Consider the following 15,020-nt stretch of genomic DNA (forward strand, 5'->3'; position numbering starts at 1 on the left):
CACACATACACAACACACGGCAGAACACACACACACACACAACACACACACGGCAGAACACACATGCGAGCACGCGCGCATGCACACACAACACACACACACGGCGGGACACCCACGCGCGCGCATGCACACACACACACACAGATTTTCTCTTATAGCAACGATAGCGGACAAGATCCGAATGAAACAGATCAAGACTAGCGCCAGATAACAGTCTGATTCACACAACAGCAAAGCCATGTGAAATCGACCCCCAATGCACACCTGGTCTACACCACATGAAGTACATTGGAATAACTAAGGATGGACACACACACACACACACACACCCACACCCACACAGACAGACAGACAGACACGTGTCACGACTCCCCATCATCGTACAAACCACAGCCAGTACGTACCGGGCAAACGCAGCAGGTGCAGTGCTGATGGGGCCCATGTAGGCTGTGCGACCTTCGGCAAACAGCAACAACCTCAACAGGTGACAGGAGAACACACACACACATACACACACACACACACACAAGAAAATGAGTAAAGGCTATGAAAAGTATGAACGGCACACTCATGACTATATCTATATACATACATGTAAGCGAGGCCTGTTAAGTATTTCCAAGAATGTCTTCTTGTGATATTCGTCAAAGAATTATGAAATTCGTCACTTGGAATATGATCACGAATAATTGTGTTCTCAGATCGATCAATCGCAGGCATTCTTGACTACGTACAGAAAGGAAATCCGAGGTGCGTTTACGCCATTTAATTCACAAGAACAAAGCTCTCTGCGCTGGCTCATGATCCATTCTTAGAACCCAAGCCTCAGCTGGTAGGTAGGCGGGAAGGTGGGTTGCTTGATGGCTGGATGGGTGGCTGGGTGGGGTAATGGATGGATGGATGGGTGGATGGATGGGTGGGTGGATTGGTGGATGGATGGATGGGTGCATGGCTGGATGGATGGCTGTCTAGATGGCTGGGTGTGTATTGGGTAGGTGGATGGGTAGATAAGTAGGTAGCATTTTAATAGAATTAGGTAACCAAACAACCAATCCTTGTCACTTTCTAGGGAACGTAATATAACATGGCTGCAGCTACTCTTACTGGTGAAAGAGCTGGAAGACTTCCGATGGTGGCTGGTGGATAGTGCAGATGATGGTTCGGCCGCTGTCGGCAAGGTTCTTCAGCGCGTTCACCACACTCTGCGCCGCAAAACTGTCCAGTCCAGAAGTGGGCTCGTCGGCAAACAGCAATGGCGGGTCGGTCAGAATCTAACACGAGAGAAAGTAGGGAGAGAAAAACAAAAAATGTCACGGTTCAAGTCAGACTTGGCTGAAGGCCAAGCTTTACGCATCCGTAGGAACATCACCATGGTAACCACCCTCTATGAATTATGTAGGGGGACATCTGTAGGAACGTCACCACCCTCTATTGAATTATGTAGGGGGCCATCCGTAGGAACATCACCACCCTCTATGAATTATGTAGGGGGGGGGGGACATCCGTAGGAACATCACCACCCTCTATGAATTATGTAGGGGGCCATCCGTAGGAACATCACCACCCTCTATGAATTATGTAGGGGGGCATCCGTAGGAACATCACCACCCTCTATGAATTATGTAGGGGGCCATCCGTAGGAACATCACCACCCTCTATGAATTATGTAGGGGGACATCCGTAGGAACGTCACCACCCATCTATGAATCATGTGGGGGGGGGGGGGAGGGGGGGAGAGAAACAGCAATGGGAGTAAAGTCCCCCTGGCCAGAGAATTCCGACCTCATGAATATAATGGCGCGAGGGGGGGGGGGGGCTATGCAGCGGCGGAAAACAAGCCGGAAAACAAGTAAAATGTGAATGTAAACGAATACGTACTTCAGATGCAAAGGCAAGGCGTTTAGCCTCTCCGCCGGATATACCACGTGTGCCAGTGATCGGACTGCCGATACGTGTGTCACGAATCTTCATCAGACCAAGCTGGGGATGATGGGCAGGAACACAAGCAGTATTGTGTGTTACAAGTCCATACAAGCGCACGCACACACGGGCACACAAACACACATATATGATGTGCATGCATACACACACACACACACACACACACACACACACACACACACACACACACACACACACCATTGGACCATTGGACGCCCATCGCCGGAGGCGATGATAGCGATGCTACAGCAGAAGCCATAGCAGCTTGTGCTCACACACACACACACACACACACACACACACACACACACACACACACACACACAAACAGTACTTCATAACTGTCATACAATGCAAAGTGAAACGTATGTTCTATCTTAGGAACACCGTGACTAGCGACCAGCCTGGTACTACAGTAAAACCTGTAACTAAAGACCACGGTGACTAGCGACCAGCCTGGTACTACAGTAAAACCTGTAACTAAAGACCACCGTGACTAGCGACCAGCCTGGTACTACAGTAAAACCTGTAACTAAAGACCACCGTGACTAGCGACCAGCCTGGTACTACAGTAAAACCTGAAACTAAAGACCACCGTGACTAGCGACCAGCCTGGTACTACCGACCACTTTGCCAGGCACGGGCGGTCTCACATTCATAATATATTATTATTTACTATAATTATGGTTGTGCGGTGCAAACCTCGAACTAAGGACCACCTGCCACTAAAGACCGCTTTCTCTGGCCCCAAAACTGAGGTGGTTGTTAGTGACAAGTTTTATTGTAGTTGGCGCCCCTAGTGCTTTCTCGGGCGCTACTATGTCACTGCTTTGACCGACAAAGTGTCGGTTATAAGGACTAGCTTGTTGTCGTGTTAATCACAATTGTATTCGACTTGAAAAGTAATAGTATGAGAGGCCTAGGCGAAACTATAATTATGGATTCTGAGCATTGTGTGCTGATATTAGTGAGGTTGCGCACAACGAAAATTCGTAAGATTTCGACTGTCTGGGTTCGAGTAACGAAAGTTGCTACGAAGATCCGTCCAAACGCGACCGAAACAGGGAAGATCTACGAAAAATATTTTTCGTGACGTGGAGTACTAAAATACTGATATTTTAAAACTCCCTGTCTTGACTCTCGGTACCCGCGCACGCGCGCGCGCGGTTCGTTGACCTACTACGAAAAACTTCACACGTTGTGCGCAACCTCACGATTTACGAATATTCGTTAGCTTTTTTTGTTGAAAATATTCCTTACGGCGCTACGAATTTTCGTTGTGCGCAACCTCTCTAGTAGCAAGCTGCATGTGCTTACCTCCACCAGGACCTTGTCGATTTGTTCCTCGCGATCCTCCACCGTGGTTGACACATCCATACGCAGCAATGCCTACGGCGTAGGGAATTGGGTTGCGGCGCGAGAGCATGCACAGAAAGACACGTGCATGCACATGCACAAACGCACGAGCACAACCACACACACACACACGCATGCACGCACATACACACGCACGAGCACATACACACGCAAACACATCCACACCCGCCCACGCACCCACACTCTAGGCGGACTATCCTGGACGAAAACTGGTCGTACATGTACCGTGTGTGTTGTAAAATGATGTGTTGTTTTCCTGTGTGATGGCATTCCCCAAACTGTCTCGTCTAGTCGCGTGCATGTGTGATATGAGCATGCGCGATTTTGTAGTCGAGAGTCCTTTTGTCAGTCTTCTTGTTCGTCCCTTTGAGTGTTGTCTCCATTTCCGTAATGTCAATAATAATTATGTAAACCAAACTAGTCTTGTCCTTTGTGTCCTGCATCCCGGGGAACGGAATGGCTGTGATTCCGTTACAACGTGGTGCCGAAACCCGGGACGCAGAGGATGAGTAAGTTTGTCATGAGTCTGTTCGTCGTCGTCAACAACAAATACAAGTAATAGTACAACTAGAGAGTAAGCGTGGGGATGGAGGAGAGACGAGGAGCTGGTGGAAGCGGAAGAAGACGCGGAGAGGAGGCAGAGAAGGTGGTGGACCGTCAGAAGCTGGGGACTGGAGCCTGGGACGGCAGGTACCGCATGGAGCGTGTGGCCGTGGCTCGCCAGAGGCCAGTGGATGAGTCTGGCATCACCGACTGTGTGTCGTACTTTGTTGTTCGTCTTGTTGTTGTCTTGCTCGCTTAATTGTCTGATCATGTTTCTCTCGCTGTTCAGTTCGTTGCTGTGTTGTTGAGTTTGGTTGTCGGTATGTTGCTCTTCTCGTCGTTCTGTTGTTCTGCATTAATTTGCGTTGTAGATTTATTTTGCGCTCCTGCGCGCATATTGTTATTTGTTGGAGCTTTGGCTCTCGTGTTTCGGTTATCCTTGTGTGCCTGAGTTTAGAGCGTCGGCTCTTGTGTTTTTTGGTTTGGCCCTGTGGTGCGGCTTGGTTGAGAGCGTCGGCTCTTTTGTCTTGGTTTGGCCCTGTGTAGTGGCCCAGTTTTGTTGTGCTACAATGTAAGCTGTTGGTTGGTTTTGGTGTTTCTGTTTTGCTGTGGTTCCTTTTGCTGTTGTGCATGTGGAACGTGGTGTCGGTTTATTATTTTGTGGAATGTCATCAAGGGGGCAGGTGTTGTGAAATGATGTGTTGTTTTCCTGTGTGATGGCATTCCCCAAACTGTCTCGTCTAGTCGCGTGCATGTGTGGTATGAGCATGCGCGATTTTGTAGTCGAGAGTCCTTTTGTCAGTCTTCTTGTTCGTCCCTTTGAGTGTTGTCTCCATTTCCGTAATGTCAATAATAATTTTGTAACCCAAACTAGTCTTGTCCTTTGTGTCCTGCGTCCCGGGGAGCGGAATGGCTGAGATTCCGTAACAGGATCAATGTCAAAGTTGACTGACTCACTGTTCTTGTACAGCATGTGGTGTATTCCTGTTTTCGTACATCCTGAGAAATCAAGCAAACAGTTCGAGTCCTTCCAGCTCCATTATTCTAGCTCGTATCGACCCCGGAGGTTTTCGAGCAGACAGCTGAGAATCTCTGCTACCTTGTAGGTGTTTCGATTGTGGAATTCGGTTGAGATTTGACTTAGTTATGACTCGTTGAGTGCTCTTGCACACATGGCATTACCACCGTTTGTATACATTTGGGACCAAAACAGTTTCAGAATTTGGGAAAAAGTGGCCGGAAACAAGGTCAGTATTATTTTGTTTTGGCCTAATGGATAATGACTTGCGCGCGCTCGTCGTCGTTCACGAGTTGCTAAAACTCCCCAACTGTCAGTACTGACTGTCTGACTCTACCCGAGAGTCGGAATATTACGACTCCACATACGTCACTACAATAATGCACTACGTAGTCTGGTCCAGTACTCATGGTACTACTAGTATAATCATGTCTTGTACTTGTAGTACTGTGACTAGTCGGTGTGTAGGTACAGTCAACTTCGCTAATAACGACTGCGGATATAACGACAATTTGCGAATAACGACCGAATTTCCATGCCCAGAGCAAAGTCCCATCCCACTGTAATACATTTAACTTCGGATATAACGACTATCTGAATAACGACAATTCGCGAATAGCGACATGCTTTTAGTGCCCCGAGGTCATATTCACTGCTTGAATAACGACTTTCTGGGCTTTTGACAGCTACATGTACTTGAGTATTTCAAGTACCTGTCAGTCAAGTAAGTTACCAGATGCAGAAGTACCAGAACCTATACTATGGTGATGGATAAAGAAAAGAAAATGCAGCCAAGGGGGGGGGGGGGGGCTTTTTCTTCCTTTTTTATTTTGCTTCAAAAGTGTTGGATTTACCAGCACACCTACATGTACATGCATGTACATTGTTAGATTGACAGCATGAAACAAGGTGGAGGACACTGTGTTCGAAAACAGTGACCTTACTACGAGGACGCAGTCTTGTTGGCTGTGGATCAATTTTACGAAGCCGCAGACCAGCACCTGCATACCGGCGTGGTGCTCATTGATATGAGCAAAGCTTTCGACAAGGTCCAACATCATACCCTTGCTCCAGGATCTCTTCGAACTTGGTGTCTCCTCTACGGCACTGGACTGGTTTGCGGACTACCTCAGCGCACGACGCCAGTGTGTGGCCACTGCCAACGGTACACGCTCGGAGGAAACCGCTTGTATGTACGGTGTCCCCCAGGGAAGCGTGCTTGGTCCGATATTATTCGCGATCTACACGAGATGTGTCGCATCAGTAGCTGATCCGGTGCGTACACTAATGTTCGCGGACGGCATCATGCTGTACCTGAGCCACGCTAGCGCTCACGCCATCAACATCACTCTTTCCGCAGCAGTGTCGGCTGTCGCCAGGCTACTCGATGCCAAAGGGCTTATCCTCAACACCGGAAAGACGCAAGTGCTTGCAATCAAAGCTGGACGGCAGGCACACCTCGACCTCCACATTACTTGCACTGGCACGCCTCTTGCCCAGACCAGTACGGCTCGCTACCTCGGAGTCACTCTGGACGAAAATCTTCGCTGGTCACCGCAAGTCACCTCTATCGTCCGACGCACGGCTACGAAGCTGCGGATCCTCCGCCAGATACGGCACTGCCTAACAGTGAGGCAGGCGATGCTGTATTACTCTGCCCTTGTCATACCGGATATTCTATATGCGTCGAATGCGTTTCTCCCAGGACTGTCCGCTAAGCAGCGGAACACAGTAGCCAAACTGGATAAACGTTGCATCCGTTGCGTGGCCGATGAGCACCCATTGGCCCACACTCTTCCTCTGTACACCAGGCTGGGTGTCTGCTCAGTGCTGGAACGAGGAGAATGCAAGCTCTGACTCCTGACAATCCGTTCTGGAATCGTCAGTGAGCTGTTGTCGTCCCGAATTGTATTGCAAGGCCCGCCGACAGGCATGACCACTCGAGGTCAATTGGGACGCAACCTTCCCCTCCCCCTGGCCCACAGTGCTTCTGGCGCATGCCGACCGCTTCTAGCCAGCTGCCGACTCTGGAATGGCCTGCCCGACTGTATGAAGTCCATAGTATCTGTCCTTGAATTCAAACGCATGCTACGCGTATTTTACTTCGGTTAAATGTAATGGCTTTCGTAACCTGCTGATGAGGCTCGATAGAATCATGCTACAATGACCCGACTTGTAAATTTGAGATCCATTTTTTTCTGCTCGTCTTGACCCTGCCTCCCCTCATTGCTACTTCCATTTTCGTATTTTTATTTTCATTTATTTTTCTCTTCATTTCTGACTCTTCTTACTGGTTGTCATCGCTTCCATAATATTGGGCAGAACTGCCCGTTTGCCTTGCGATGTAAAATAAATAAACAACAGCAACAACAACAACAACAACTACAACCTTCCGCGGTTGGCACCTGGCAGAGCCCCAGTCCCTGCGGACCATTTGAACCATATGGGTGCCGCAGGGACTGGGGCTCTGCCAACCGCGGAAGGTTGTAGTAAGGTCACTGTTTTCGAACACAGTGTCCTCCACCTTGTTTCATGCTGTCAATCTAACAATTGCGTGAACTACAACAAGGTTTATCTAATGCTGGTTTACCAGTGTTGGATTCTATCATGCATTTACATGTAGTTGTACATGATTGTACAGTAATCATACATGTACATGTACATGTCTCCTTGTCCATATTGAGACATGTACATGTACATGTCCCTGGCCCTGTAGATGGCTCAAAAGGCATACTATATATATTATTTTTCAATTGATTTTCTTTGCATATTGAATTTTTAGTGCCTTTCAACTGCAATATGAAAATAAAGTACACATTGACATAGAGCAAGAAAAGAGCTTGATTTTGATATGCGTGTCATACTATACAAAATATGGGTTCACATACATTCAAATGGGACTTCGGTTATAAGGACACTTCGCGAATAAGGACACTTTTCTGATGCCCCGCCGAGTGTTGTTGACTGTACAGTCTGTACAGTCAAGTTCGCGTATAACGACACTCGGCGGGGCATCAGAAAAGTGTCCTTATTCGCGAAGTGTCCTTATAACCGAAGTCCCATTTGAATGTATGTGAACCCATATTTTGTATAGTATGACATGCATATCAAAATCAAGCTCTTCTCTTGCTCTATGTCAATGTGTACTTTATTTTCATATTGCAGTTGAAAGGAACTAAAAATTCAATATGCAAGGGAAATCAATTGAAAAATATGCCTTTTTGAGCCATCTACAGGGCCAGAGATATGTACATGTACATGTATGATGATTACTGTACAATCATGTACAACTACATGTACATTGTATACATATAGGTGTGCTGGTAAATCCAACAATTTTGAAGCCACCATATAAAAGGAAGAAAAAGCCCCCCCCCCCCCTTTGGCTGCATTTTCTTGCATGTGTGCCTTTATAATAATAATAATATTATCTAAAAGAGAAAAGGACATATGGATACGAGTTAAGAGTAACTCTCCATCACTGTAACATGATACTATATACAGTCAGAAAGTACTGGTCTCGTCATCGTCCAGTAACAATCGACATTCTTTGTTCCGTTGGGACTGTAGCTTTTGCTCGTGTTCGTTGCGCTTGCCTTCCCCTCTTTGGTCTTTCCATAACCTTGAACCTTCCAAGTTGGAAGGCTGTCGGTTAGCGCTACGGAGATGTGTTGAAGTTAGGTGTCAGGACGTCGAATGTCTCAGTACTCTGTCAGTTTTGTGGCTAGTTATTGCACTTTCTGACTGTATATAGTATCATGTTACAGTGATGGAGAGTTACTCTTAACTCGTATCCATATGTCCTTTTCTCTTTTACATTTATTTATGGCTCAACATCCGAGTTTCAAATAATATTATCCATCACCATAGGTTCTGGTACTTCTGCATGACAGGTACATGTACATGTACTTGACTGACAGGTACTTGAAATAGCTGTCAAAAGCCCAGAAAGTCGTTGTTCAAGCAGTGAATATGACCTCGGGGCACTAAAAGCATGTCGCTATACGCGAATTGTCGTTATTCAGATAGTCGTTATATCCGAAGTAAAATGTATACAGTTAGATGGGACTTTGCTCTGGGCATGGAAATTCGGTCGTTATTGCCGTTATGGCGGAACCCCAAATGGGTATGGATTGACTGGACCAGTACCAGGATTCACACCTGGTCCTTCGCATGCACCGCAAGGCAATCCACCATCAGACGTTTATCGCCATTTAAGAAAGATCAAGATACCAACCTTTGACGGCGACAAAAAGCTATACGACACATGGCGTACGTCTTTCAACGTCTGCGTCGATCAACAGCCTCTGTCACCGGAGCTGAAGCTGTTGCAGCTCAGGCAATATCTGTCCGGTCCACCGTTGAAGACTGTTGAGACGTATGGTTACTCGGCAGCGGCCTACGCAGCAGCACTCCAGCGACTTGACCAAAAGTACGGAGGTGAGAAGCGCAAAACAGCCGTCCACATGTCCGCGCTCCAGGAAATGCCAGCAATCCGTGAGCGTGGCACAGCCAAACAGCTCGAGCGTTTCGCAGATCTTGTGCAAGTCGCCAAGATTAACTTGATTGATGCTGGCCGTCAGAATGAGCTGTCGTACGGTACGTTCTGCACTCAGCTGCAGCAGAAGCTGAGCCAAGATCTGTTAACGGCGTACCACCGGTGGCGTTGCGATAACAATATTGTCGAGTCGGTCGACTCGCTATTGCAGTGGTTAGTACGGGAAGCAGATTTCCGCACGGAAGCGGAGGAGACCCTGCAGAGTGTCTCGCATAGCGTTGCAGCCACACGTCTGATGAGCAAGCCTGCCAAATCAGACATTTCCACAGCAGCAGCTCTTACCGTCACCTCATCGAGCGTAGAATGTGTGTTTTGCGGCAGCGGACATGAGTCCTCGCAATGTTCGTCCATCACAGACATCAAGCGCCGCAAGGAGCTGATACGCAAGAATGGTCGTTGCTTCATCTGCCTGAAGAAGAACCACATGGCTCGCGACTGCAAGTCCAGGCTGAGATGTAGCAAATGTGAGCATCGACATCATACGTCCATTTGCGAACCCAAGTCGTCAGAGCAGCCCGGGACTGGCGCGAAGACATCTCCGCCATCTAGACAAGGCGGAAGTGGAAAATGGTCGAAGCCAGTGTTTTCGTCCACAACCGCAGCTACTGTCAGCGACAGCGGAGCTGTATTTCTACAAACTGCACAGACCTCGGTGGTCTCGCCTCAACGTCCATATCGAAAAGTGCCTGTGCGAGTAATGCTAGACGGTGGGAGCCAACGCTCGTACGCTACATCATCGGTACTGACTCAGCTGGACGTGCGCCGCTCCGGTCAAGAACGTGTAGTGATAAACGCGTTTGGCGGCGAACAGCCAAGCCCAAGCACACTCCGGGACGTGGTCGAACTGGACATTCAGTGCGTCGATGGCAACCGGATTCGTGTCAACTGCATCGTCGTGCAATCAGTCTGTGCACCCGTGCAAAATCAGCACACCGCAGATGTAGTCACAGCTTACGAGTCTCTACAGAATCTCAGTCTCGCCGACAACTGTGGCGGCTCAGCTAGCATCGACATTCTACTCGGCGCTGATGTTTATTGGCAGATCTTCACGGGCGACATCGTTCGTGTAGATGATGGGCCAACTGCTCTCGATACTCGCCTCGGGTGGGTTCTGTCCGGACCAACAGGCAGGTGTAATTCAGGCATCATCTCCACTAACGTCGCAACCGTTCACGCTTGCGATGTCGAACCATCTACCGTGCAAGATCCAGACAGTGCTTTGGTCCAGCTACTCCAGAAGTTCTGGCAGCTTGAATCCATCGGCATCTTGCCTAATGAACCGGACACTCTGCAGCTGTTCCAACAGACCATCCGCTACGATGGGCAGAGGTACATGGTCAGGTTGCCATGGAGGGAGGATCATCGCGCGCTTCCAGACAATTACAGTCTGTCCGAGAAACGGCTGCAGTCAACACTCAAGAAACTGCAGAAGTCACCAGAAATTCTGAAGGAATACAATGCAGTGATTCAAGAGCAACTTCAGAAGGGCATCATCGAGGAGGTGCCAACGACAGAGCACGACGTGGTGGGCGAAGTACATTATCTGCCTCACCATCCTGTCATTCGGCAGGACAAGACCACTACGAAGGTTCGTGTGGTGTACGATGCCTCAGCCAAGGTGAAGACGCATCCGTCCCTGAACGACTGCATCCACACGGGACCACCGCTGCTCGAGCAGATCACCAGCATACTGCTCCGGTTCCGAACGCATGCGGTAGCCTTCACCGCAGACATAGAAAAGGCGTTCTTGATGGTTGGGATTGAGGCAGCCGGCCGCGACGTCCTACGCTTCCTCTGGGTCGACAATCCCACAAGCGCTCAGTCGGTACTCAAGACGTACCGATTCACGCGTGTTGTCTTCGGTGTATCCGCTAGCCCATTCTTATTGAACGCTACCCGTCCGAGAGAGCCTATGCAGCAGCCATCTACATTGTGTTCACGACGGAGGTGGGCACTTCAGTACAGCTAGTCGCTGCAAAGACTCGGGTTGCGCCGCTGAAGCAACAGACCATTCCCCGCCTCGAGTTGCTTTCAGCACTGGTATTGGCTCGCCTGATGGCATCCGTCTCATCAACGTTGGCAGAGCTGAAGATTGATCAGATTCTCTGCTGGTCAGACTCCCAAGTGGCACTGGCATGGATAGCTGGAGTGGAGCAAACATGGAAGCAGTTTGTGGAGAGCCGGGTTACAGAGATCCGACGTCTCGTTCCGACGTCCTGCTGGAGCTACTGCCCAACAGCTTCGAACCCAGCCGACCTGCCGTCACGAGGAGTGAAGCCCAGCGAGCTCACTAGTACCATCTGGTACACTGGTCCGAAGTGGCTACACGAGCCACAACCCCGAGCAGAAGTCGACAGCGGCTCCGCAGCATCGCAGTGCGAAGAAGTCGAGAGAGAGCGGAAGGCAACACCTACCACGGTCATGGCAGTCGGCGCTATCCAGCAATCTGGTGCGCAGCCCGGCGCCACGCTTCCGAAGAGAGATGCTGCCCGGTCAGCTGATAAAGCCAGACAGCAACTGATTAATGCCGGCTCCTTATAGAGCTGCAGGAGCAATATTCTGTGTTCGATGAGAGCATCACGTTGCACCATGCTCTGTACTCTAGTAGCATCACGCTGTTGTAGGAACGAGTCAGGTACATGTAGTACACTAATTTCTAAGCTCTCATCTGGAGGGAGTGTGGAATATTGCATGCTTGTCAATAGTGCATGCTTGTTAGACATTGCATGCTTGTTAGAGATTGCATGAATAAGAGTATTGTCACAAACTAATGGTTTGCACCAAGCATACATACAAGCATACAAGCAATCGATTATACAGTCTTCTTTCTTCTTTCTTCTTTCTATCGTGTCTTCTAAAGTATTTTACTTACCTTTTGCGCCATGGGACGCCTACGACGTTCCCATGGTCTTCACGTACGACATACGGTTTTCTAGCCCTTTTTCCTGGAGCTTGTCTCCTCGTGTCGTTTCTGTTTCATTGGTTTTTGGTTTTTACGTTGTCTAATGATAAGCAACAGTTTGTTTGAGTCTAAGAGAACCCAAGATGCGCTCGCGTTGAGCCAAAGCAGCCTTACAATATAACCTTTTGTAAAAAATACTAAGCGAGTGATAATTGTAGATATTGCCATGAATGAAGTCATAATGGTGAGTCGGCGTAATTCCACAACCGCTTATGGACGCTAAATGTGTCGTTGCAAAGGTTGTTTGTCGTCCCTGAAACGAACATTGTTCTTTTCGTTCTCAGACCCCCTCCCACACACCGTCGGTAATGAACACAGCTTGCTAATGTGTATGCCGAATATGGCATGCATGTACATGTAGTATAGAGGTGAACTGCTTATGGTCACTGTGTACATATATAGAGAGTGAGTGGCTAGTGCACTACTAGTGTATCATATAGCACTGCACATGTACTGTGTATGGTGTTTCGCTTGCATACCTGTCCTAGAGATAACTGCTTCAGAACTGCATCACCATTCTCAAAGCAGAAAGCTGTGCCGTTGCCGCACGAACCTGCTCAAACACAAACAAATGACAAACAGAGAGTAAAAAGTGTTCATAAGTTTGATAAAGTTGAAATAGTGACTGTATTGTTTTTATGAACACATCCCTGCTGAGATGTACATGTAGAGAAAAAGATAAAACAAGACACAGGAGATGTAGGGACCAAGTGTCAATGTCTTGGAAGAAACTTTTAAACATGCCAGAGGTCTCGAGGTTAGCGTTGAAATCAGGGATGGATAATGTACCTAGGTGTGCGTGTTTGCATATCTGTGTGTGTGGTGTGTGTGTGTGTGTGTGTGTGTGTGTGTGTGTGTGTGTGTGTGTGTGTGTGTGTGTGTATGTGTGTGTGTGTGTGTGTGTGTATGTGTGTGTGTGTGTGTGTGTGTGTGTGTGTGTGTGTGTGGTGTGTGTGTGTGTGATGTGTGTGCAGGGGCGTCGCACACGGTACGGTCACTACGGTATTGGCCGTACCACTTTTTGCCCCAGGTACCCCGTGAATCAATAAAATACACTGATCTGGGAACTTAATTTCCAAAATTTTCGGCTCTTCCACCACTCCCCCACGAGTAAATTGTAGTTCGGATGGCTGACCGTACCACATTAAAATACCTTCCGTCGCCCCTGGTGTGTGTGTGTGTGTATGTGTGTGTGTGTGTGTGTGTGTGTGTGTGTGTGTGTGTGTGTGTGTGTGTGTGTGTGTGTGTGTGTGTGTGTGTGTGTGTGTGTGTGTGTCCCATATGGTGCAGTGGTATGTGCAGCGATTTCCAATCGAGAGGTTGCGGGTTCGATTCCCGACGATTATAGTCACACACGTCTTTCTTCTGTTTCTCAGACTTCTCCTGACTTTTCTTTCATTCTCCTGGGTGGTTACCAACAGCCAGTGCATGCCGGAGTATGTGATGTGATGTGTGTGCGGAAAAAAATGAAAAAAGACCAAAAAGTAGGGATTCACTGGCCAGAAAAAGCCACTTCATAACTGTGTGGTGTAGACCAGGCTGAATAGTGGCGGTCAATTCTTCAGCCTTGCAAGTTGTCGAATGGTGCAATCCCAGCACAAGCTGCTCTGGCTTCTGCTGTAGCATCGCTATCATCGCCTTCGGCGATGGGCGTCCAATGGTCCAATGGTGTGTGTGTGTGTGTGTGTGTGTGTGTGTGTGTGTGTGTGTGTGTATGTATGTGTGTGTGTATGTGTGTGTGTGTGTGTGTGTGTGTGTGTGTGTGTGTGTGTGTGTGTGTGTGTGTGTGTGTGTGTGTGTGTGTGTGTGTGTGGTGTGGTGTGTGTGTGTGTGTGTGTGTGTGTGTATGTGTGTGTGTGTGTGTGTGTGTGTGTGTGTGTGTGTGTGGTGTGTGTGTGTGGTGTGTGGTGTGTGGTGTGTGGTGTGTGTGTGTGTGTGTGTGTGTGTGTGTGTGTGTGTGTGTGTGTGTGTGTGTGGTGTGTGTGTGTGTGGTGTGTGGTGTGTGTGTGTGTGTGTGTGTGTGTGTGTGTGTGTGTGTGTGTGTGTGTGTGTGTGTGTGTGTGTGTGTGTGTGTGTGTGTGTGTGTGTGTGTGTGTGTGTGTGTGTGTGTGTGTGTGTGTGTGTGTGTGTGTGTGTGTGTGTGTGTGTGTGTGTGTGTGTGTGTGTGTGTGTGTGTGTGTGTGTGTGTGTGTGTGTGTGTGTGTGTGTGTGTGTGTGTGTGTGTGTGTGTGTGTGTGTGTGTGTGTGTGTGTGTGTGTGTGTGTGTGTGTGTGTGTGTGTGTGTGTGTGTGTGTGTGTGTGTGTGTGTGGTGTGCTTATCAACATCATCCGGTCGTCCACGGCCCCATGTCAGCATCGGTGCAGTTCAACAACATATAGCTGGTACCGGTTACACCAATAAAACAATCCCACCGCTGCCACCAATTCTGTAGCGCCGCTGACATCAATGCAATACAGATACTAGGTGGGTTCGAATCTAGCAATTATAAAATTGAACCACCGCTGCTACCAATTTTGTAGCGAATCCCACCGCTGGCACCAATTCTGTAGCGGGCCGCAGTCTCTCTCTCTCTCTCTCTCTCTCTCTCTCTCTCTCTCTCTCTCTCTCTCTCTCTCTCTCT

General features: G+C 48.5%; 2 protein-coding genes across 2 annotated transcripts in view; one reads left to right on the forward strand and one right to left on the reverse strand.

Moving 5' to 3' along the window:
* LOC135827184 (protein white-like) overlaps window positions 1-3,416 on the reverse strand; it is a 24,173-nt gene extending 20,757 nt beyond the window's left edge. The window contains exons 1-4 of the mRNA XM_065339712.1: window positions 3,259-3,416; window positions 1,879-1,980; window positions 1,105-1,271; window positions 405-476 (exon numbers count right to left, since the gene is read on the reverse strand). Of these exons, the coding sequence (XP_065195784.1) occupies window positions 405-476; window positions 1,105-1,271; window positions 1,879-1,980; window positions 3,259-3,318 (401 nt within the window). The 5' untranslated portion in view covers window positions 3,319-3,416. The remainder of the gene's footprint in view (window positions 1-404; window positions 477-1,104; window positions 1,272-1,878; window positions 1,981-3,258) is intronic.
* Window positions 3,417-3,904: 488 nt separating this feature from the next.
* On the forward strand, window positions 3,905-11,978 carry LOC135827185 (uncharacterized). The gene is made up of 3 exons (XM_065339713.1): window positions 3,905-4,090; window positions 9,184-11,262; window positions 11,313-11,978. Exons 1-3 carry the CDS (start codon window positions 3,905-3,907, stop codon window positions 11,976-11,978), a joined length of 2,931 nt encoding a protein of 976 aa, XP_065195785.1.
* Window positions 11,979-15,020: the final 3,042 nt, after the last annotated feature.

The sequence above is a fragment of the Sycon ciliatum genome, chromosome 11 (assembly GCF_964019385.1).
Source record: "Sycon ciliatum chromosome 11, ocSycCili1.1, whole genome shotgun sequence".
NCBI lineage: Eukaryota > Metazoa > Porifera > Calcarea > Leucosolenida > Sycettidae > Sycon > Sycon ciliatum.

Excerpts from the sequence above, each read along its gene's own strand:
- LOC135827185 (XM_065339713.1), top strand. The coding sequence starts at position 3,905 with ATGGAGGAGAGACGAGGAGCTGGTGGAAGCGGAAGAAGACGCGGAGAG. Across the intron at positions 4,091-9,183 it reads ACTGTGTGTCGTACTTTGTT|CCTCTGTCACCGGAGCTGAA; the intron begins GTTCGTCTTGTT and ends GTCGATCAACAG. Across the intron at positions 11,263-11,312 it reads ATCCCACAAGCGCTCAGTCG|CCCATTCTTATTGAACGCTA; the intron begins GTACTCAAGACG and ends TGTATCCGCTAG.